Source organism: Haliotis rubra, unplaced genomic scaffold (assembly GCF_003918875.1).
Source record: "Haliotis rubra isolate DU_JTF1 unplaced genomic scaffold, ASM391887v1 Scf90, whole genome shotgun sequence".
Taxonomy (NCBI): Eukaryota; Metazoa; Mollusca; class Gastropoda; order Lepetellida; family Haliotidae; genus Haliotis; species Haliotis rubra.
Genome location: NW_025767635.1, coordinates 2,363,143 through 2,388,466, shown reverse-complemented (window position 1 = coordinate 2,388,466; position 25,324 = coordinate 2,363,143). Strand labels below are relative to the sequence as shown.

At 43.8% G+C, this 25,324-nt stretch overlaps 1 protein-coding gene across 1 annotated transcript; it reads left to right on the top strand.

The window, feature by feature from the left end:
- The first annotated feature begins 13,688 nt into the window (after positions 1-13,688).
- Positions 13,689-19,088, top strand: LOC124263928 (Krueppel-like factor 3). Its single transcript, XM_046698659.1, is given in 6 exon segments — positions 13,689-13,842; positions 15,034-15,264; positions 15,550-16,300; positions 17,547-17,590; positions 17,592-17,684; positions 17,686-19,088. Coding segments are annotated over 6 exon segments (1,398 nt in total). The 5' UTR covers positions 13,689-13,779; the 3' UTR covers positions 17,902-19,088.
- Positions 19,089-25,324: the final 6,236 nt, after the last annotated feature.

Sequence of the window (25,324 nt, the reverse complement as noted above, 5' to 3'; positions counted from 1 at the left end):
TGCAGGTAGTGTGTCAGAGATCCTACCATGCAGGTAGTGTGTCAGAGATCATTCCATGCAGGTAGTGTGTCAGAGATCATACCATGCAGGTAGTGTGTCAGAGATCATTCCATGCAGGTAGTGTGTCAGAGATCATTCCAGGTAGTGTGTCAGAGATCATTCCATGCAGGTAGTGTGTCAGAGATCATTCCATGCAGGTAGTGTGTCAGAGATCCTACCATGCAGGTAGTGTGTCAGAGATCATTCCATGCAGGTAGTGTGTCAGAGATCATTCCATGCAGGTAGTGTGTCAGAGATCATTCCATGTAGGTAGTGTGTCAGAGATCATTCCATGCAGGTAGTGTGTCAGAGGTTGTGGTTGTAGTTGCGGTGGTAGTAGTTTTAGTAATGATAGTAGTAGCAATAGTAGTAATAGTAGTAGTATCAAACTATCTATAATAGTAGTATCAGTAGTAATAGTAGTAGTATCAAACTATCAATAATAGTAGTAGCAGTAGTAATAGTAGTAGTATCAAACTATCAATAATAGTAGTAGCAGTAGTAACATTAGTAGTATCAAACTATCTATAATAGTAGTATCAGTAGTAATAGTAGTAGTATCAAACTATCTATAATAGTAGTATCAGTAGTAATAGTAGTAGTATCAAACTATCAATAATAGTAGTAGCAGTAGTAATAGTAGTAGTATCAAACTATCTATAATAGTAGTATCAGTAGTAATAGTAGTAGTATCAAACTATCAATAATAGTAGTAGCAGTAGTAATAGTAGTAGTATCAAACTATCTATAATAGTAGTATCAGTAGTAATAGTAGTAGTATCAAACTATCTATAATAGTAGTAGTAGTAATAGTAGTAGTATCAAACTATCAATAATAGTAGTAGCAGTAGTAATAGTAGTAGTATCAAACTATCAATAATAGTAGTAGCAGTAGTAATAGTAGTAGTATCAAACTATCAATAATAGTAGTAGCAGTAGTAATAGTAGTAGTATCAAACTATCTATAATAGTAGTATCAGTAGTAATAGTAGTAGTATCAAACTATCAATAATAGTAGTAGCAGTAGTAATAGTAGTAGTATCAAACTATCTATAATAGTAGTAGCAGTAGTAATAGTAGTAGTATCAAACTATCAATAATAGTAGTATCAGTAGTAATAGTAGTAGTATCAAACTATCAATAATAGTAGTAGCAGTAGTAATAGTAGTAGTATCAAACTATCAATAATAGTAGTAGCAGTAGTAATAGTAGTAGTATATCAAACTATCTATAATAGTAGTATCAGTAGTAATAGTAGTAGTATCAAACTATCTATAATAGTAGTAGCAGTAGTAATAGTAGTAGTATCAAACTATCAATAATAGTAGTAGCAGTAGTAATAGTAGTAGTATCAAACTATCAATAATAGTAGTAGCAGTAGTAATAGTAGTAGTATCAAACTATCTATAATAGTAGTATCAGTAGTAATAGTAGTAGTATCAAACTATCAATAATAGTAGTAGCAGTAGTAATAGTAGTAGTATCAAACTATCAATATAGTAGTAGTATCAGTAGTAATAGTAGTAGTATCAAACTATCAATAATAGTAGTAGCAGTAGTATCAAACTATCTATAATAGTAGTAAGTAGTAATAGTAGTAGTATCAAACTATCAATAATAGTAGTAGCAGTAGTAATAGTAGTAGTATCAAACTATCAATAATAGTAGTATCAGTAGTAATAGTAGTAGTATCAAACTATCAATAATAGTAGTAGCAGTAGTAATAGTAGTAGTATCAAACTATCAATAATAGTAGTATCAGTAGTAATAGTAGTAGTATCAAACTATCAATAATAGTAGTAGCAGTAGTTACAGTAGTAGTATCAAACTATCAATAATAGTAGTAGCAGCAGAAGTATTTGTACCAGTTATGGCAATAACTGTTGTTTTATTGGTAGTGGTTTGTTTGAATCCGGTTGGTGGTTTGTTTGAATCCGGTTGTGTGAGCTTCCGCGGAACACGGGACTTACTTATATCACAGCGGTTCGTCTATGTGGATCACTAACCAGTTGGAATACGTCATTATGTCCACGATAAGATGAGTCCCCTTACGCCCAACAGACCATATAATCCAAATATATGTGCTTGTCTGCTGTTGCTAGGCGCCAAGGAAACACACCGCTTTCACTGCGCAGAACGACATTTGGATTGGCTTGATGTGAGTTCATTCATGCGCCGGTCAGTATCTGTGGATGTGTGGAGCGTGGAGGCCGAGTGAGGGAACTCTACTGAACGACCCAGCCTCGCTAGGGATTACTATAATTATGAACAGAACAGAGCGCCGGTCTAAACCAAGTAATAATCTGCTGACATGTGCACCTACTTAGTTTCATTGTTAACAGTGCGCTTACACCAACCCAATCACTCGGTCAGCTTGACAAACTTACCACAGGTACATAGATATATACAGCCATGGGTGGGGTTTAACAGTGTGTGTGTGTATGTGATGCGTGTATTGTGGTGTGTGGGGGGAGAATGCGAGGTGCGTGTGGTCTATGGGTGTGTGTTTTTATTTGAATGGAGATGTAGAAGGTAGTGTAAGGGCGCGGGTATGTTGGTCCAAGGATGTGTGTATGGATGAAAGTAGAGGACGAAGGTGTCTGTATCTGGAACGTCAGCAGAGGTCTCGCGGGGCCTGCAACACGTGATAGACGCGTGCACTGCCCACGCACAAGTCAACCTACAGCATGCTGCATGATGCATCGTGTCAGGACGTCGTTATGGTGCTGTAGGTGATATGGGTGCCTCAGTCAAATTCCGAGCAGGTGATGAGTGGAAGACGCACGGAACACCACTGTATCTGACCTAGAACAACTATATGGCCAACTATCAGCGATGTAGTGCATTCATTAAAGTGTTCACGAGGTCAGAACGGTGTACAGAACACACGTGTAGCAAGGTGTACTCAAACATGCTGGAGTCACGTGTGTCAGGGTGACCTCCAGTTTGTAGTACGAGCGATATACGTTGGTCGTAAAAACTGAATAATGAGAATTCCTGGACTGACAGACGTCATGTTTACCCTGACCTTCTCACCTGAGTCCACCTGTACAGCTAACATCCCTTGTACGTGCAGCTTGACAGTCGCTGCCGATCGTACGTCTCTGCTGAATGTGGCTGTCTGATCAAATGTAATATTTGTCAAAGTTTCCTTTTATCAGCACCTCAGATATGTGTTATATTTCTCACATGTATTTCCGTGTATTATATTTTCGACGTTCGTTCGACGGACAGTTTCGTTCAGGTTAGATTTCAGGTGGTATTTACGGCAAGGGGACTTTATTGGTGTGGCATGTCCTTTGTGCCCAGGTCGGCCCTTCTGTGTGGAGATAGCAACGCGGAACTGCAACCCGGCCTTCGGGCGGCAGGTGCGTGAACCTGTGACGACACAGGGGAATCCCTACAATCAGCCAATCGGCTTCCCTCTTCAAGTCTGGGATTCGTAACCAGTCGTCCTACTCTTGGACTGACATCTACCAACATATTTTACAGACCATTAGGTTAATACATTATAATCATAGACTATAATGAAAAACAGCGCATTTTCTTGGCATTATGGTCGTGGAGTCTCATAAAATCCATTACAACCTCACGTTGGGATGATGTCAACTCGTGTTGGGAGTTGTGTTTTACTGGTGTACTTCACAAGTGTAGCTGAAACAGGCTGTAGCACTAAAGGGTACTACATATATGTCATAATTCCAGCATATCAAACTAAATTGGTTAAACTGACAACACCAAAATTCGGTTTATTTTCATCGTTGTTGGGGAGGGGGAAACGTAATGGTCGAAAGCCTAAAGTATATTCTCCTCTTGAGTGCAATGTGTGATATATGTCCCATGCCGAAAAATACTGTAAAATATCGTTCTCAAACACGTACACTTCATTGTACGCGTCACGATGAGTCCGGCTGTTTCTGTTCAGCATCAACGTACACATATGGCTGTCTCGGATTAAACCAAACAACGTCAAGAATGTCATAACCTTCGTTGAAGGAAACCATCCGTTGTTGTTTTTCTATTTGTGTCCACTGAGTGTCCCCCAGCTGTATTGACGTAGGGTGTCGAGCTGAGAGTCACAGGGGACGTCAACACGGGGCATAGTTCAGTTACAACTCGAGACATGCTGTGATGGTATACAAGTGTACAAGTGAAAGCACGGACCAGTTATATCGGACCACATTACCCTGCGGTTATTGCCCTCGATCATCTCCGATATAGCCATGTCACCTGACTTTACCACACAAAATACCTATGTCACCTGACTTCACCTCTCAAAATACCCATGTCACCTGACTTCACTCAAAATACCTATGTCATCTGTATTCACTCAAAATACCTATGTCATCTGACTTCACCACTCAAAATACCTATGTCACCTGACTTCACCACTCAAAATACCCATGTCACCTGACTTCACCTCTCAAAATATCCATGTCACCTGACTTCACCACTCAAAATACCCATGTCACCTGACTTCACCACTCAAAATATCCATGTCACCTGACTTCACCACTCAAAATATCCATGTCACCTGACTTCACCACTCAAAATACCCATGTCACCTGACTTCACTCAAAATATCCAAATACCTATGTCATCTGTCTTCACTCAAAATACCTATGTCATCTGACTTCACCTCTCAAAATACCCATGTCACCTGACTTCACCACTCAAAATATCCATGTCACCTGACTTCACCACTCAAAATACCCATGTAACCTGACTTCACCACTCAAAATATCCATGTTACCTGACTTCACCACTCAAAATATCCATGTCACCTGACTTCACCGCTCAAAATACCCATGTCACCTGACTTCACTCAAAATACCTATGTCATCTGTCTTCACCACTCAAAATACCTATGTCATCTGACTTCACCTCTCGAAATGGTTCCATGTCACCTTCACCTTCACCAACAGACAGGGAAAAGCTGTCATATTGTTGGTGTTGTTTAACGCCACACCCACCAAGGTTGCAGCTAAATGACGGATGATTGTAAATAATCGAGTCTGGAAATCCAGTGACTGACGGCATGTACATCGATCTACGAGGTAGGAGGCGATGACATAACAGTATGTGCCAAACTAGTTAGGGACTGTGGCCATCCCATCCTACAACAGGCTCCGTGCAAGGGATGCTTGTATATGGTGGGAAAAGTAGCCTGTTTCTCACCTGTTGCATCGCGTCTAACATATAGAATAATAAAAAGTCCTCTGGATTGACAATTAGTATTTGATCCGGACACACTCTGAAACAAATACACTGAAAACAAGGGAACCATGTTTTACTGTATGTCCCAACATAGCCAAATAGACCAAATTGTGTTGCTGGGGGGTAACTCTGGTTATGGATGAAAGGAACCTACACTAAAGCAGGATAAGTCATTAAGGTGCTCTTGGTGCACCCTCCGCGTCAACATTAGCACGATGTGGTCACTTTTTTATTCTCCGAGCTGTAGCCATTTGTACTGGAGCTTTTTCAGTACCGCCTGTGCACCCAACTCGTATTCACAACAGCAAAGCAACGTTGTCTCATTGACTGCCTATAACACCCCCGAACACAGCATTAGACAACTTGTTCATTGATGTGCCAACTTGGCGCCCAGCTCTTGAACATTCTGGGACTGACGAGTCAAGGCACGAAGACCTATTCCTAGAGCATCTCACACCTGTTCGATGGGACCGAGGTCACGCGATGTCCATGGCCACTCCACGGCGTCAGTACCCGCCTGCACTCTTCCGCCGGCAAATCGGAGCGTAAAACGTGATTGGTCCTATTCCATCACCTCTGGTTCCATTTGCAGGTGCAATTGTGCAATCGACGTTCATTGCGGTTTACCTGTGTCAAAACTGGCCCAGCATAAGGACGTCGGACACGAGATGGACAGCTCGCATGCGGTTTCGTATGGTCTGGCCATACACTGCGTTAATTAGGAGATAAACATCACATTTATCGACACTGTGGTACACTTACAGAATACCGGATACCTAATTATATACATTCTATTGAGCGCGTGAGGCTCCTATATATAGAAGAACCAGAGAGCGCGAGCCTGCGAGCAATCCAATAAAAATACGAATTTAAGGTAAAAAATAAGGTTAAAATCGAATTCCTCACCTTACTTCCGGTTTAGGAAACCTAAACTGGGGATTTTAACAGCGTTCACTGACGTAAACAGAGTGAAAAGTAATCGTGTGTTGAAATTTTATTCAAATGCATGCTGGGAAAAGGAACTCTACAGTGTGGGAACACTCTGATGGTAAGTGATTTTTGATTGGTAAGGTAAGGTAGGTAAGGCTTTTAAATAAAGGGGGGTACCCCCTTTACCCCCATTATCTTACCTTTTTTTAGCTTTAATATTGTTTAATATTTAATATTTAATATTGAACGCTGCTTCAACACAGCCTTCATTCATCGCGTGCCGTTGCTAAGGAAACAAAACGAAAGTGCGCAAAAATAAATGCGCAATCAAAATAAAAATGGCGGATAGGTATCCGGTATTCTGTAATCTTGCCGACACTGTAAACACAAAAGTAAGTCAAAAGGCCCACATGGGTTTTACTGTTTGCACTCAATGACATCGAGTACGGGTACAGCAGTGAAGTGTCATCAGCTGGCCGTTTCAGCTGGTTCCCATGGTAGCATCTGGACACTGCTCATTTGTGACGTCATTCCGACTTTACGTCACAATATGATTTGAATGACGTCTCCACTGCTGACAACGCAACAATACAATTGTGTGCGATATTTGTACGTGTCATTACGCAGTGAATAGTCTTGCAATTTCCAGGAATCGAATACCATTCGATCATGTTTTTCAACCAATCAGATTAAAGAACACAGTGACTTTTGGTTTATTCATAGAATGTGTTCCCCTTCAATATGGATCACGTCTATATGTTAGCAAGATCGGGTTGAAGTGCCTGCCTTGGAGGAGAGGTTGTTGATAGCATACTGACCTAGTGAGCGGCGAGTACGTGCAGAGTTAACCGTGATTGGGACGCATGGACTTTCTCGCACAAAGCTTTCTCAGATAACATTCTGAAATATTGAAGGATCGTGTTGTTTGGATGTCAATTGTTTTGTGCAAGAGTGCTGGTGGTGTTGGTACAGATGTGACAGGGTGCAGGTGTAATGGGGTATAGGTGTGATGGGGTATAGGTGTGATGGGGTATAGGTGTGATGGGGGTGTAGGTGTGATGGGGTATAGGTGTGATGGGGTATAGGTGTGATGGGGTGTAGGTGTGATGGGGTATAGGTGTGATGGGGTACAGAGTGTGATAGGTGTGATAGGGTATAGGTGTGATGGGGTATAGGTGTGATGGGGTATAGGTGTGATGGGGTATAGGTGTGATGGGGTATAGGTGTGATGGGGTATAGGTGTGATGGGGTATAGGTGTGATGGGGTATAGGTGTGATGGGGTATAGGTGTGATGGGGTATAGGTGTGATGGGGTGTAGGTGTGATGGGGTATAGGTGTGATGGGGTATAGGTGTGATGGGGTATAGGTGTGATGGGGTATAGGTGTGATGGGGTATAGGTGTGATGGGGTATAGGGGGTATAGGTGTGGTGTGGGGGTGTAGGTGTGATGGGGTATAGGTGTGATGGGGTATAGGTGTGATGGGGTATAGGTGTGATGGGGTATAGGTGTGATGGGGGTATAGGTGTGATGGGGTATAGGTGTGATGGGGTATAGGTGTGATGGGGTATAGGTGTGATGGGATATAGGTGTGATGGGATATAGGTGTGATGGGGTATAGGTGTGATGGGATATAGGTGTGATGGGGTATAGGTGTGATGGGGTATAGGTGTGATGGTATATATAGGTGTGATGGGGGTGTGATAGGTGTGATGGGGGGTATAGGTGTGATGGGGTATAGGTGTGATGGGGTATAGGTGTGATGGGGTGTAGGTGTGATGGGGTGTATAGGTGTGATGGGGTATAGGTGTGATGGGGGTGTAGGTGTGATGGGGTATAGGTGTGATGGGGTATAGGTGTGATGGGGTATAGGTGTGATGGGGGTGTAGGTGTGATGGGGTATAGGTGTGATGGGGGATATAGGTGTGATGGGGTATACAGGTGTGATGGGGTATAGGTGTGATGGGGTATAGGTGTGATGGGGTATAGGTGTGATGGGGTATAGGTGTGATGGGGTATAGGTGTGATAGGGTATAGGTGTGATAGGTGTGATGGGGGGTGTAGGTGTGATGGGGTATAGGTGTGATGGGGTATAGGTGTGATGGGGGTATAGGTGTGATGTAGGTATAGGTGTGATGGGGTGTAGGTGTGATGGGGGTATAGGTGTGATGGGGGGTGATGGGAGTATAGGTGTGATGATGGGGGTATAGGTGTGATGGGGTATAGGTGTGATGGGGGTGTAGGTGTGATGGGGTATAGGTGGTAGGTGTGATGGGGGTATAGGTGTGATAGGGGGTGTATATATAGGTGTGATGGGGTGTAGGTGTGATGGGGATATAGGGTGATAGGTGTGATAGGGTGTATAGGTGTGATGGACTGTATAGGGGTATAGGTGCTTGATAGGGTGATAGGTGTGATATGGGGTATAGGTGTGATGGGAGGGTGTGTGTAGGGGATAGTATAAGTGTGATAGGTGTGATGGGGTATAGGTGTGATAGGGGGTGTAGGTGTGATGGGAGTATAGGTGTGATGGGGTATAGGTGTGATGGGGTATAGGTGTGATACAGGGGTGTAGGTGTGATGGGGTATAGGTGTGATGGGGTATAGGTGTGATGGGGGTGTAGGTGTGATGGGGGTGTAGGTGTGATGATGGGGTATAGGTGTGATGGGGTGTAGGTGTGATGGGGTGTAGGTGTGATGGGGTATAGGTGTGATGGGGTATAGGTGTGATGGGGTGTAGGTGTGATGGGGTATAGGTGTGATGGGGTATAGGTGTGATGGGGTATAGGTGTGATGGGGTGTAGGTGTGATGGGGTATAGGTGTGATGGGGTATAGGTGTGATGGGGTGTGTAGGTGTGATAGGGGTATAGGTGTGATGGGAAGTATAGGTGTGATAAGGGTGTAGGTGTGATAGGGTATAGGTGTGATGGGGGTATAGGTGTGATAGGGGTATAGTGTGATGATATAGGTGGAGGTATAGGTGTGATGGGGAGTATAGGTGTGATGGGGTATAGGTGTGATAGGTATAGGTGTGATAGAGGGTGTAGGTGTGATAGGGTATAGGTGTGATGGGGTATAGGTGTGATAGGTATAGGTGTGATGGGGTGTAGGTGTGATAGAGGTGTATAGGTGTGATAGGGGTATAGGTGTGATAGGGGTATAGAGTGTGATGGGATGTAGGTGTGATGGGGTATAGTGTGTGATGGGGTATAGTATAGGTGTGATAGAGGTGTAGGTGTGATGGGGTGTAGGTGTGATGGTGATATAGGTGTAGAGTGTGGGTATAGGTGTGATGGTGTGGTGTAGGTGTGATGTGGGGTATAGGTGTGATGGGGTATAGGTGTGATGGGTGTGTGTATAGTGTGTGATAGAGGTGTAGTGTGTGATGATAGGGTATAGGTGTGATAGGGGTGTATAGGTGTGATGGGGAGTATAGGTGTGATGAGGGTATAGGTGTGATTGGGTGTAGGGTGTGATAGAGGGGTGTAGGTGTGTAGAGGTGTGATAGGGGGGTATAGGTGTGATGGGGTGTAGGTGTGATAGGTGTAGGTGTGGTATAGGTGTGATGGGGTATAGGTGTGATGATAGAGGTATAGTAGGTGTGATAGGGGGTATAGGTGTGATGGGGTATAGGTGTGATGGGGTGTATAGGTGTGATAGGGGTGTAGGTGTGATGGGGTGTAGGTGTGATGGGAGGTATAGGTGTGATGGGGTATAGGTGTGATGGGGTATAGGTGTGATGGGGTATAGGTGTGATAGGGGTATAGGTGTGATAGGGGTATGGGTGTGATAGGGTGTAGGTGTGATAGGGTATAGGTGTGATGGGGTATAGTGTGTGATGGGGTATAGGTGTGATGGTGGTATAGGTGTGATGGGGTATAGGTGTGATAGGGTGTATAGGTGTGATGGGGTATAGGTGTGATAGGGGGTATAGGTGTGATGGGGGTATAGGTGTGATGGGGTATAGGTGTGATGGGGTATAGGTGTGATAAAGGGGTATAGGTGTGATGGGGTATAGGTGTGATGGGGGGTATAGGTGTGATAGGGTATAGGTGTGATGGGGTATAGGTGTGATGGGGTATAGGTGTGATGGGGTGTGATAAGGTATAGGTGTGATGGGGTATAGGTGTGATGGGGGTGTAGGTGTGATGGGGTATAGGTGTGATGGGGGGTATAGGTGTGATGGGGTATAGGTGTGATGGGGGTATAGGTGTGATGGGGTATAGGGTGTGGTGTGGATGGGGTATAGGTGTGATAGGGTGTAGGTGTGATGGGGTGTAGGTGTGATGGGGTGTGATGTGGGAAGTGTGATGGGAGATTGTAGGTATAGGTGTGATGATATCATGGGATATGATAGGTGTGATGTGGGGTGTAGGTGTGGTGGGGTATAGGTGTGATGTATAGAGTGTATAGGTGTGATAGGGGTGTAGGTGTGATGGGTGTATAGGTGTGATGGGGTATAGGTGTGATGGGGGTAGTATAGGTGTGATGGGGTGTAGGTGTGATAGAGGTATAGGTGTGATGGGGGTGTAGGTGTGATGGGGTATAGGTGTGATGGGGTATAGGTGTGATGGGGGTATAGGTGTGATGGGTATAGGTGTGATGGGGGTATAGGTGTGATGGGGGGGTGTAGGTGTGATGGGGGTATAGGTGTGATGGGGTATAGGTGTGATAGGGTATAGGTGTGATGGGGTATAGGTGTGATGGGGTGTAGGTGTGATAGGGGGAGGTGTGATGGGGGTATAGGTGTGATGGGGTATAGGTGTGATGGGGTATAGGTGTGATGGGGTATAGGTGTGATGGGGTATATAGGTGTGATGAGGTGTAGGTGTGATGGGGTATAGGTGTGATAGGGGGTATAGGTGTGATGGGGTGTAGGTGTGATGGGGTGTAGGTGTGATGGGAGTATAGGTGTGATGGGGGTATAGGTGTGATGAGGTGATAGGTGTGATGGGGTGCTAGGTAATTATAGGTGTGATGGGGTGTAGGTGTGATGGGGTATAGGTGTGATGGGGGTGTAGAGTGTATAGAGGTGTAGGTGTGATGGGGGTATAGGTGTGATTGGGGAATTATAGGTGTGATAGAGGTATAGGTGTGATGGGGTATAGGTGTGATGGGGTATAGGTGTGATGGGGGTATAGGTGTGATGGGGTATAGGTGTGATGGGGTATAGGTGTGATGGAGGTGTAGGTGTGATGAGGGTATAGGTGTGATGGGGGTATAGGTGTGATGGGGTATAGGTGTGATAGGGTATAGGTGTGATAGGGTATAGGTGTGATGGGGGTGTAGGTGTGATGGGGTATAGGTGTGATAGGGGTATATAGGTGTGATAGGGTAGGTGTGATGGGGGTACAGGTGTGATGGGGGTATAGGTGTGATGGGGTACAGGTGTGATGGGGGTATAGGTGTGATGCGGTATAGGTGTGATTGGGGTATAGGTGTGATGTGGTACAGGTGTGATGGGGGTATATGTGTGATGGGGTATAGATGTGATTGGGTACAGGTGTGATGGGATATAGGTGTGATGGGGGTATAGGTGTGATGGGGTATAGGTGGCATGGGTATAGGTGTGATGGGGTACAGGTATGATGGTGGAATGGGTATAGGTGTGATGAGGTATAGGTGTGATGGTGAAATGGGTATATGTGTGATGGGGTACAGGTGTGATGGTGGAATGGGTATATGTGTGATGGGGTACAGGTGTGATGGTGGAATGGGTATAGGTGTGATGGGGTATAGGTGTGATGGGGTGTAGGTGTGATTGGGTACAGGCGTGATGGGGTATAGGTGTGATGGGGGTATAGGTGTGATGGGGGTATAGGTGTGATGGGGGTATAGGTGTGATGGGGTATAGGTGTGATGGGATATGGGTGTAATGGGATATATTTGTGATGGGATATAGGTGTCATGGGATATACGTGTCATGGGATATAGGGGTTCAGGTGTGATGGTGACATGGGTATAGGTGTGATGGGGTATAGGTGTGATGGGGGTATGGGTATAAGTGTGATGTGGTATAGGTGTGATGGGGCACAGGTGTGATGGCGGTACGGGTATAGGTGTGATGGGGTATAGGTGTGATGTGGTATAGGTGTGATGGGGCATAGGTGTGATGGGGGTACGGGTATAGGTGTGATGAGGTATAGGGGTGATGTGGTATAGGTGTGATGTGGTATAGGTGTGATGGGGCATAGGTGTGATGGGGGTACGGGTATAGGTGTGATGAGGTATAGGGGTGATGTGGTATAGGTGTGATGGGGCATAGGTGTGATGGGGTATAGGTGGTATGGGTATAGGGTGATGGGGCAGGGGCGGATACAGCTTTTTGAGGGTATAGGTGGAGAGGTTTCAATGGTCATTTAATAAACTTTCAGGTGTGATGGGGGTACCCCTGCACCCCTCCTCTGAATCCGCCGATGTGGGGTACAGGTGGGATGGGTGTAGGTGTGATGGGGCATAGGTGCATGTAATTGTGTATGGTTGTAGTTGGTGGTGTGGTGGGGAGGAAATTTATTTAATCATCGGTGCGTGATTTTCGACAATTATGTACTTGTTTTACAGAAGATGCTTCGGCGATTCGTACATGGTAATGAGAGTCTACCTAGTTTATTTCGTCATTCTTCACATTGTGTTATGTAGATGGTTAGTGGTATGGAAACCACACAAACATTATACACTCCTTTACAAGCAAATGCGAATGCAATCACCTGTATTTTTCATATATGGAGATCAATTCAATTCCGACACAGACTGGCATACTGACATATGCAGAGAGTCACAGAAATTTGCGATTCCGTGTCTCTATTAACAAAAATAAGCATATGTTAGTTTCACGTGCATTCCAAGCCCCTTTATCAAATGCGTGTTAACTATATAGTACACTAGACTAATTTAATAGGGCTGACATAGTGACGTGCTTTGTGTGACCTTTGTTTCAATGTGTACAGTCCAGACAGAGCTTATGTCAGTTAATTTATTCAAGCCGAGTATCACGCCGCCCGCCTGGATCACGTGCTCCGCGTGCAGCGTAAAGCAGCCAAGAGCGAGATCAGTTCGCGTCAAAGTCAGTTACACAATTTTGTCGTGTCAATTTCATTTTCTGTTTACAACCGAGTGATAACGGAATTACCTTGATGTCCGATTATTAGAGATCCCCGACTCTTATATCACTATATATGTACTTCTTGTTGCTTTTGTTGAAAAAAGAATAATAAATTCATAATTATATTCATTTCAGCACTTTTACGCACACACTTAATTAATGTCTTTCTCCGACATGTCTTTATATAGTTCAGAGACACATTAACAGGTGCTGTACCAGTCTTGTTGACTAATCAGTGCGCAAGTTCTGATGTAAACATTGACAACGAGAACTGTGTGACATGCCATTGCCATCACAAGGCCACGTGCACATGGACAGCAAAGTCACTAGCTGATCACATGATAGATGGATGCTGATTGGCTGCTCAAACCATGCCCCCATTTTTCATTGGTTTATTGTTCCCCGCCCTCGCCTTGAATGTGAGCGTAGTTTGTACAGTCATAGAAGATGTAAATTGGCCTTCGATCGGAACCAGTTAGAAATATACGAAAATGCGAGAGGATATCTGTTCATACCCCCCATCACCACCAGTTACCCCGCCGGCGTTTATCACAGTAAGTATTAGTTTAGTCAATATATTTCTTCATTATAAACTCCAGTGGTACGTACTTTTCCCGAGGACATTGATATTCAAGCCTGGCTTGCGACTGAGAAATGTCCGAAATCTTGGGAGGTTTCACATGATCATTTGTTCTATTAAAATGTGTTAAAATAGAAAAGTTTTGGTGGTAGATCTATTCGAAGGAACGATGTTTTGGACTTGGGAATAATGTGATTCGATTATGAGTTACAAGTCAGCTGTTATTCAGTCTAGACAGAATAAGCTTTGTTTGTAAACAAAGTCAGCGATCTGTTGTTGGGAACCGATGTTCATTCAGTTTGAGATCAGAGACTACATGTTTTGTTTTTAATGATTGTATGTAACGTTTTCGTGTCGGCGTAGCTAAAATTAACATCTTTCCTGATGTCAGCGCCTCAGCACTGTGTCCATGCACTCCGCGCGTGAGATAGTGGTGACTTGTTGATAGCTGTGGTTACTGGGCCGTGGCTGCTCCTCGGCTCAACTGGGTGTCTAGGGCAGTTTTGTGTGTGCTAAATCTTAACATTCTCACCTGTACTACATCTTCAAAGATTGTTTGCCATGTGCGTGATATTTTTAATTCTTAAACACAAGTTTGCATATGTTTATGTTGATGATTTCGAAGGCACTGGGAAACCGGAAGTAAACGCCTCTTTGTTATGAGCGTGACCTTGCTCACCATATTTGGAAGGTGTTACACACGTTGAACACGTGCTCGCTTAAGTAGTATCCAAGACCGTCGAACTTTGAACGGGCATTACGTCAGAAAATATGACATTGTAGGTATTTAAACTTAACACACGCCTGGCTGTCATGATATGGGTAGATAGAGTTAGCAAAATCAGGTTTATGTTCTCATTAGCAGGGGGATGTGTTTTGTCGCTTGTTTCCCCAATGAAGGTTAAGATCAGGGAATGGGATTGAAAAAACACCCCAATATTATTAGTACATTATACTTGTTGTATAATAAGGACTATTTAGGACAATAGGACTGGAAATTGGACAATGAGGACTTCTTTCATGAAATTTCTAAAGGGAAACATTTTAAAAGAACTTGTGCAATTCACAATAATAGTCTATGAAAGTAAAAGTCAACCAAATTAATTTAATTTTCTTCAATTAACAAAGATTAATGTTCTTTGATAATTATTTTTTTGGTTTTTAGGATAAAGATATGGTATTGAGAAGCCCGAGTCAGCCTTCCTGCCAGGACCCCCTGGAGCGGGATGCAGTGGAAACACTCTTGGCAATGGGTGGCAAGAGGAAGCGGGATTCTGATGATGACCCTTATCTTGGGGTCATGACCCCACCACATTCAGATGGGTCAAGGTCGCCATGTCATGATGACCAGGAAATTAAGACCCTCAGCTACAGGAAAGAATCAAAATTAGCCAGGGTAATTATAGTTAGGTGTATTATGTGAATAGTTGGTTTGTTTAAAACTGAAAGTGTTGCACACATTATTCAGACTGTCAGATGGCTTTGAGATGAGCACAAAATAATTTAGTAGCTTATGTTGGTTGTAAAGTGTTGATGCATACAATTTAACCGAAATATTGCTATTATAAGTTCTGAAAAGGAAATGCTGATTTTCTTTGAATGAACAGTGTATGAAGCTAGTATTTCTAATCCATATAGAGTGTTGACGTAAACCTTATATTCAGTGGTTTTGATGTTTCAGTTATTGCTTGGTGACAGTTCAATGAGGCTTGAATCTGTAACGTCACAGGAGGTGCATCCAACAGCTACATCTCTGAGCCGACATGTGTCAGTCATAGTTCCACCAAGATCTTTCCACAACAACTCTTCTACTGTGCACTGCACAGATCAACCCATCAACCTGTCTCAGAAGAGAACAGTCCCACCTAGTGACTCAAGTGCCTGTGTTCATCCACCGAAACTGCATACACATGAGACGCATTCGACCTCCACCCTGGAAGCAACACCTAGACCTATGACCACAGTTGCTGAAAGTCCTCAGTCTTTTCCGTTTGTTCTCCCAACCACTGTGAGTACAGGTCCTTTGCACTCTGACAGGAGTCCCTTGGTATCAAATGGCTGCAAGCCCAATTGTGCCCCAGCAGTCTGCTCAACCTGTCCCAGTCCTGTGTGCTCATCCCTGCCATCTGGAGGAGCAAGAGTGCCGATTGTCCTCACCAGTGTGGATGGCAAGCTCGTTCCCACCATGCCTTCCATTGTACAAGTGTTTGTGTTGAACCAGAACAGTGCAGGACCAAGGAAGGAACAGACAAAAGTAGACAGTTTTTGCCCAATTGCACCGCATCCAGTGGTGATGCAGTCTGGAAACCGATCTGAGGAAGCAGGTTTTGGTGACGGCAAGCGACGGCGAACACATGAGTGTACCTTCCGTGGCTGTGATAAAACATATTTCAAGAGCTCTCATCTTAAAGCACACATCAGAACACACACAGGTATGTTCCTAAGTAGACAAATGTCTGGTCTTTCAAGTGAACTTGTTTTACTGGAAAAGCAGTTCTTACATTATCATGATAACATATAATGAAAAGTGGCCAAGAGAGTATCCTCATTTTTAGCCTGAAAGAGCAGTGATCTAGACTTGCCAAATAGAATAAGCTGGCATGGGCTGTCTTGGCATGGGCTGTCTTGGCATGGGCTGTCTTGGCATGGGCTGTCTTGGATATGTTTGTTTCAGGGTCTGTATGACTAGTACCAATGTAGTATCACCAATAGATAAACAAACAGATAAAGGGACTGTTTCTTAAGTTTCGTTATTTCACAACTCTGTCACTTGCTGTAGTTGGAAGTACTTGTTGGCAAACAAGATGGCAGCATACAACACTGGTGTAAAATGTCTGCTGTGTGTGCTGTTTGCCTCATTTTAGTGACATGCCACTGCCCTGAAGGTGTACTGATTTCCATGGCAACATGTCCTGTCAGGCCCTGAGTGTGTACTGATTACCATGCCAACGTGTTACCGTGTCAGGCCCTGAAGGTGTATTGTCCATGCCAACATGTCCTGTCTGATTGTGTTCCTGAAGGTGTATTGTGGTCCATAGGCCCCAACATGTCCTGTCAGGCCCTGAAGGTGTATTGTGTTCCATGCCAACATGTCCTGTCAGGCCCTGAAGGTGTATTGTGGTCCATGCCAACATGTTCTGTCAGGCCCTGAAGGTGTATTGTGTCCATGCCAACATGTCCTGTCTGAAGGCCCTGAAGGTGTATTGTGTCTCATGCCAACATGTCCTGTGTTCTGTCAGGCCCTGAAGGTGTATTGTGTCCCATGCCAACATGTCCTGTCAGGCCCTGAATTGTGTGTATTGTGTCCACATGCCAACATGAGGCCCTGTCTGATGTCCCCAGGCCCTGAAGGTGTATTGTGTTCCATGCCAACATGTCCTGTCAGGCCCTGAAGGTGTATTTGTGTCCATGCCAACATGTCCTGTCAGGCCCTGAAGGTGTATTGTGTCCCATGCCAACATGTTCTGTCAGGCCCTGAAGGTGTATTGTGGTCCATGCCAACATGTTCTGTCAGGCCCTGAAGGTGTATTGTGTTCCATGCCAACATGTCCTGTCAGGCCCTGAAAGGCCAACATGTTCTGTATATTCTATTGTGTCCCTGTGTTCCATGCCCTAACATGTTCTGTCTGTTCTGTCCCTGACGGTGTTCCAGCTTTTAACACACGTGTGTTGTTTCAGGTGAGAAGCCCTACAGCTGTGACTGGGACAACTGTGGTGTATTGGAAGTTTGCCAGATCAGATGAGTTGTCCTTGACACAAACGAAGGTGTACTCACACCTGAGAGAAATATATTGATTCAGCTGTGAACAGTGTGACTGACCGAAAGTTCATGAGAAGTGACCATCTTGCAAAGCATCAGATGGCGCCATGCAGCCAACAAGAAAGTTCCTACCTGGCAGACAGTGTGAGGGGTTACCGAACTTTGCCAGACTCAATGAACAAAACTTGTGCTCCTTCAACCCTCAAGTCTTTCAATGTCTTTGTGCTTGTCTTGCCTGTCTATGTGAATTTGGTGGATTCCTCGAACATTTAACATTATGCTAATTGTGAAGGCTGGAGCAGGAGTCTATTTATTTACAAATGTTCTTATTCATAGCCCTGACCTATTTCAGCACTCCAGGGTTTAATCACAGGGTACGTGAATATTATTCGCATATTGTCTCACTAGCTCGGTATACAACAAGTATGATATATGAATGTTAGTTACGATCACAGGTTTTGTAGTGAAAGAGGGTGTTGCTTATTATGTAGGATTATTATTACTTGCTAAAACTTCCCTTTGAGTGATCTCTAAATGAGCATCTTTCGGAAACATCATAATTATGCATAGGCTCTTCAATATTTCGATTATTATATTTTTCTACAAAAAAATCAGAGTAAAGACATTCTATTAATCTTTCTTTTATTCCTAATATGTTAAAATACTAAATCACCTTGGTTGAGTCCAAGTCTGACATCTGACATTCAAGGCTTCACAACTAGAAAGGAATAGATTGACCTACATTACTTGGTTGTCTACATATTTTCTGAGACTTTGTTTCCTTACATTTTGTTTGTTTAATGGTTGTTGTCTTCTTGGTGCAAATGTTGCAAGAGATCAACTGTTTTTCTGGTTAAGATATGACCACACACAACGCAAGCATGGTGTTGGTCACAGTGGGTGCAATATACAACATAGCTTGGTACATTAAGAAGGATATATGTATGTGACAAACAAACACCTTGGACGTTTCAGGACATGAATATGTATGTAATGGCAGCAAGCTCGAAGCTATTTGTATTTTATTCCTTCAACCACATTTCTTCCCATTTCATACCAGTGAATGTCTGAGAGAGAGAGAGAGAGAGACAGAGAGAGAGAGAGAGAGAGAGAGAGCTATGGCAAATAGGTCACCAGTTGTATGTTGAATTAATTCCTGGATAGGGTCAAAGTCCAGTCTCCAATGAATATTTATTATTAGATGTATAGTGGCAATGTTTGACTAGAGACGGATTTAGAGCTGGTTTCCACATACAGGTACGTATCCAAGCTAACATTAACATGATCAATGATAGAGAGCTGCCTGTGACATCGTGACACTTGTCACCGCCACAGGATTGCTTCTAAGTAAGCGTTGTTGTAAGGTATTTCACCTCACTGTACATTTATCATCTAATTTATTTACACTGATCTGTTTTGTACACGTACAAGTACATATTTATTAAAGTCTTGTGAGAATGTTCTGGTTTTGAGTTTGTACATTTATGCGAGTGTCTTGGAGAGAGCACTGTACATTTATGCGAGTGTCTTGGAGAGAGCACTCCGACAGGTGTTGCAGCTATTATCTATATATTGCTAGTAACTGACTTGCGAAGTCCGGTATATTATCACTGAATTTGTCGGCAGCATGAGGCGGTGTTGTGCGTCTCATCACATGATGTATCTACATACGTGCTGCCGGCAGTTGCCAGCGCCATCTGGACCTGCATCTGCACAAGGAGATCGGTGCAATACTACAACAGTAATCACTGCATCCTTTATCCTTACTGTGACCCTCTGGTCGGGGATGGTGTGTACTATACTGCATACCCTGCAGGCTGGAGAAAACTGCTGTTCCTTGTGTGGCCTGGCGATCTCATTCTGGTACTGAACTAGTAGCATTTGCACTCGTTTACCTGAAGTAACGAGACGATTATGCACTAGAACTATATACAATAGGCCCGCACTTTTCCCAGGAATGGCAACTTTCTCAAGCGGGGCCTTCACCCCCGACCTGTCACCGTTCAAACCTCGCTAACCTCCATTAACCGACATTCGTACGGGGCGTGTTCACATTCCGTGACGTCAGCTTTGTGTGGGCGTTTCATTCTATGAATAGAGCATTGCGCTCCCAGCCCCACGGTCCAACCGCGTGAATGTACTGAGCGTAACCAAGGACCGGGCTTTGATTGCGAAGGAATTGCTGTGGCGGTTGTGTAATCAGCACTTAGTATGTTCTATATATAGAAAGCTATTGCTCACTACCCAGCCCAGCCAGCTGCAAGGTCTCCACGGGGATATGTGGATTGTGTTGTGATCTGTGTCATTCGGACCATTGACTTAGTACAGTCGTTTAATCCTATCGACCATTAAATAGAAAGGATCTATAATCCCATAGAAAGAGTTATTTTTTTAACCCACGTTACTTTGTTTACACACACACAATCGCACGCACGTACACACGTGCATTTAACGATAAATAAGGCCCACACATGACATTTGGCTCCATCCTATTTGAAATGTCCCCAATGCTTGGTCCCTTTTTACCATGGACCCTTCAAAAACATGAAACGTTTCTTCACGCCCCCTGTCAACACACCACCCACTCTTGGCTCAATTACCAGTCCCTAAAGAGTGTGCCAACTTTCTCATTTGACTGACTGACTGACTGAGTTTAGTTTTACGCCGCTTTTAGCAATATTCCAGCAATATCACGGCGGGGGACACCAGAAATGGGCTTAACACATTGTGCCCATGTGGGGAATCGAACCCGGGTCTTCGGCGTGACGAGCCAACGCTTTAACCACTAGGCCACCCCACCGCCCTTTCTCATTTGAAGTCATACAGCTGGTATTGTGCATGCTCCGCAATAGTTGGGGTTAATTCTGGTTGTTTAACCACGAATGTGTGCCGCCGGTCAACCACTATCAACAACAGTCTGCAACGGACGAGTGAGTGAGTGAGTTTAGTTTTACGCTGTTTTCAGCAGTATAATAGTCCAGCAATATCAAGGCGTGGGGGGACCTACAGCAAAACATCAAGGTACAAGTCTGTTCGGGTTTCTGTGATTGTCATGGAGGACGTCGGGTAGCCAATACTGTGTTTATCTCCTAAGGCAACTGTGAGTATATCAAGGCTTAACATCTTGCATTCAGCCGTGTCGTTCCTCCAAGAAAGTGAGCTTGTGAACAACACAGTTATCCCCGGCAGTGCATGGCTGTAGATTGTGAAAACATTGAACATCCCCGTATTCACCAGACTTGGAACCGCCAGAACACCATCATTTCACAAAGAAACTTCTGGCAAAGCATTATATGAAAGTGGTAATGGTATAACCTCTGCTATGGGGTCCAGACACTGCAGCACTATTGGCAGAGGTGTGTTTGGCTCAGAGGGACAAGGCTGAAACCACCAGTTAGTGTCCAGTTCTATCAATGCAGTCCATTGTGGTGAGGTGCACGTTTCAATCGCTCCTGTATATGAACATGTGGAAGCGAATAGGTTCAAGGTTGCTGGTGCTGCTTTCAGTAACACAATTACTCATTTTCTCACTGTGTTTGTCGACTACAGCTTGATTAATACCAAGAGTGGAGTGTATTTATCAAATATAGGGTGATTATATAGGTGATGGACTGTACTTGTCGGATATAGGGTAGTTGTATCTGAGATGGACTGTATTTATCAGGCAGTTATATCTGAAATAGGCTGTAATAATCCGGTAGGGCTTTTTGTTAATATGTTTTTTTTTAAGTGAGCTTTAGCCTTCCCTGCAACGCTAAAGCCCTAAATGAAGCAAGTCTCAGGTTATCCCATCTCACTTGGTCTCCTTTTCAATTTATAATGGTTTATTTGTTGCTATCAAAATTATATATATTCAGAGACTAAGTCTAAGAGGAGACAAACTTATCTAGGTACCCCAAGCAACATACTTTTTCAGAAGATACATCATGATGTGATACACGATTTGTTTGGTCGTCCCCATTACGTCATGAGCAGATGGCTTCAGGTGTGTATACCTCATTGCCCTGTTTGGCTTTGAAATATGATTGGCTTTATATGAATATTTTGTGTCAAGATGGATTTAGAAAATTTCAATATTTTTGCTTTTGGAAATGCGCTTCCAAATTGTTATCTACTATCAACATAGACACAATGGGGTCAGACCAAATACGCCAAGCATGGTGGACTTTAAACCTTCCCTACTGGGTTTTTCCACTGAGGATAGGAGAGTGTATCAGTGTATCAGCGACTTCTACAAAACGTTTCAGATAAAGTTGATATAGCTGTCAAACACCAAGTAATGTTTATCTGTATTTCTGCAAATAGGACACATGGAGTCAATTTAAAGTAGCCGTTGGTATGGCATATAGCATCTTTACACCTTTGTATGAAAATTTGGTCCAGCCTATCGTATCCTATATGGTTCAACAATTTGGCGTACTAAGGCGATGACATGGACTGGACGTCACCAGTAACAAAACAAAGAATTGAAATCGAAATCTTTCGTTTCGGGTGAGGATTACATGCTGTAGATTGATCTTGTATACCCAGTAATATTGACCTATGGCCAGTAAAACACCGTACATCCTCTAGTAATATTTTTTTCAGTCTTCATTTACAAATCTATGATTTGAAAATATTTCAACTGATGAGTTTAACTTTTCTATAACTCATTTGCTATCCTTAAAGCAATCCATTTTTTCCATCCACCTTTCGGAGATATGACATGGAGGGTGGGGGGTGACAGGCAAGCATGCGGTAATTTTTAGGCGGTCGTTACTGTCAGCTGTACAGGATATAACCCTTGGATTTATGATTATGCTTTTCGGATTTTTCAGTTTTTTAGCTTTAACCTACGAAACCAAATGTTCGACCTAAGGTATGGATTGGCGGACTCACAACACGCTACGCAAAACACCAGCATCCACCACTTCAGTGGAAAATACATATAAGCTTTGTTCGTATAACTTTAACTGTGTGAGCTGAGAAACAAGGAGTTAAACTGACATTTCATTCTCTTTGGTAAAACATGGCGAGCAGGCAAACACACCGTTATTCGGCCGACAGCCGACACATCGTCCATATAGCACTTATTTTCGAGGATATTTCCGGCAAATAACCTCATATCTGTCCGGTGTGGATCATACATCCATGGTCACCTCCTTGTGTCACTCGTGACTCCGTGACAAGGCCGTCAGTATGCCCTTGTGTTGGATGGCCAAGACAGGCAGATAGTGCTGATAGTGTGGACTAGATACTCTGCATGGACTCGATAGCTCAATAGCCTCTCCCTCTCGTGTTTAATCAAGCCAGTGTCCACATTGTGACTGAATGAATCACAGATAGCCAGAGGCACTAGTATGTATCGACACCACACCTTCCCTGGTGTGAGTCACTGAGGAGCTGGAGCCGACGATTACAACTTACTTCATTCATCTCATCATTTGTCGATATCTGCCAGTTGTCATAACGTCTCTTTTACCATCAGATATATTTGTATAACCTTCAGAAGAAATAAAGTGTTTACATCTTTCATAACCATTTACAAACTACAGACTATTTCTAAGTTTTCTCAAGAAAGTATATTTCTTTAGTAATTTTGTTTCAGGACATTTAAGGACATTCCCTGTGACATTTGTGCAAATACATTGGTGTTTTTATGTGAGAGTATTTCCATCCTAGGTTTACGTTTACGTAACGCTATATTCAGCCTGTGACTTGTCACAAAATATCCTGGCCAAGTAAATCCGATAACACAAGCAATAACACACTTCGTCACCCCGTATAACCGCTGTGAAACAGGCCCTTCTCTAACATGGAAACCAAAGAGGAGAGTATGAATGTACCAAGTTTGTCTTTGAATATATATATATATATATATATATATATATATATATATATATATATATACACTTGGAAAAACGGGTAATTTTAACAAAGCTATATGTTTCGGCTAACATCAGCTGTGGGCACGCTCAGTTCGTTGGTAAAGCCGCATGGTTTTGTCTGTATGATCATGTCGTGACTTCAGGAGTTTCCTTCAACCTTTTAATATTGTATATAACACAATACACACATCATCTGTCTTGACCCAGAACGATACCTGATACATGTAAGGAGTAAGAGAGAGGATAGGGCAACATGGCGTGAATCTGATGAGACAAAACATTTATTTGGAACCTGGGAACATTCCACAATCAAGATCTAGTGTGCTCTCCACGTGCTTGGATAACTGCCTGTAACTTACGCTACGATACACAGCAAACTGTTGCATTTATTGTGCAAAACCGCTTCCAACTCAATAGGTGCTTGCATCCGCCCCCCGAATGTCCCAAATGTGCTCCAGGGTGTCCAGGCCCGGGCACATGGCGTTACACGGAATGTGAGTCACTGCATTATTCTGAATGAAAGCTGTCACTGAACGCGGACGGTGTGGTCTACCAGGTCTAGCGTTGTCATCCATAAATACAGGTCTTGTAGCAAGAGGGTAATGAACTAAATGGAGGACAGCAACTGGATCTTGCACTTCCCGGAAATACTGGTCATCCGTCAAATTCCACGCAGTGTCACCAAGTCATTGGAGACCACACAGCACCACGATGAAGGCTTCATTATCAGGGCTGGTTTTAGCACCACGATGAAGGCCGCGTTATCTGGGCTGGTTTTAGCACCAGGATGAAGGCCTCTTTATCAGGGCTGGTTTTAGCACCAGGATGAAGGCCGCGTTATCAGGGCTGGTTTTAGCACCACGATGAAGGCCTCGTTTTCAGGGCTGGTTTTAGCACCAGGATGAAGGCCGCGTTTTCAGGGCTGGTTTTAGCACCACGATGAAGGCTTCATTATCAGGGCTGGTTTTAGCACCAGGATGAAGGCCTCTTTATCAGGGCTGGTTTTAGCACCAGGATGAAGGCCGCGTTATCACGGCTGGTTTTAGCACCACGATGAAGGCCTCGTTTTCAGGGCTGGTTTTAGCACCAGGATGAAGGCCGCGTTTTCAGGGCTGGTTTTAGCACCACGACGAAGGCTTCATTATCAGGGCTGGTTTTAGCACCAGGATGAAGGCCGCGTTATCAGGGCTGGTTTTAGCACCACGATGAAGGCCTCGTTTTCAGGGCTGGTTTTAGCACCAGGATGAAGGCCGCGTTTTCAGGGCTGGTTTTAGCACCACGATGAAGGCTTCATTATCAGGGCTGGTTTTAGCACCATGATGAAGGCCTCGTTATCAGTGCTTTTATCACCATGTTGAAGGCCTCGTTATCAGGGCTGGTGTTAGCACCATGATGAAGCCCTCGTTATCAGGGCTGGTTTTAGCACCACAATGAAGGCCTCATTATAGGGCTGGTTTAATTTCTCAGATGGGGGCCATTAATATTAGTGTAGGTTGATGTCAGATGAACCTTTCATTATCAGTGACTGACTGACTGAGTTTGGTTTTACGCTGCTTTTAGCAATATTCCAGCCACATCACGGCGGGGGACACCAGAAATGGGCTTCACACAATGTACCCATGTGGGGTTCGAACCCGGGTCTTCGGCGTGACGAGCCAACGCTTTAACCACTAGGCTACCCCACCGCCCCTTCATTATCAGTGACAATTTTAGCGAAAGACAGAGTCTAACGATTACTTGAGTCAATAACCAACAGTAACTGTTACTAATTCATTAATTCATTTGTTTTATTCCTGTAATTTAGGGCCACAGTAGATAAAAGAATTAAA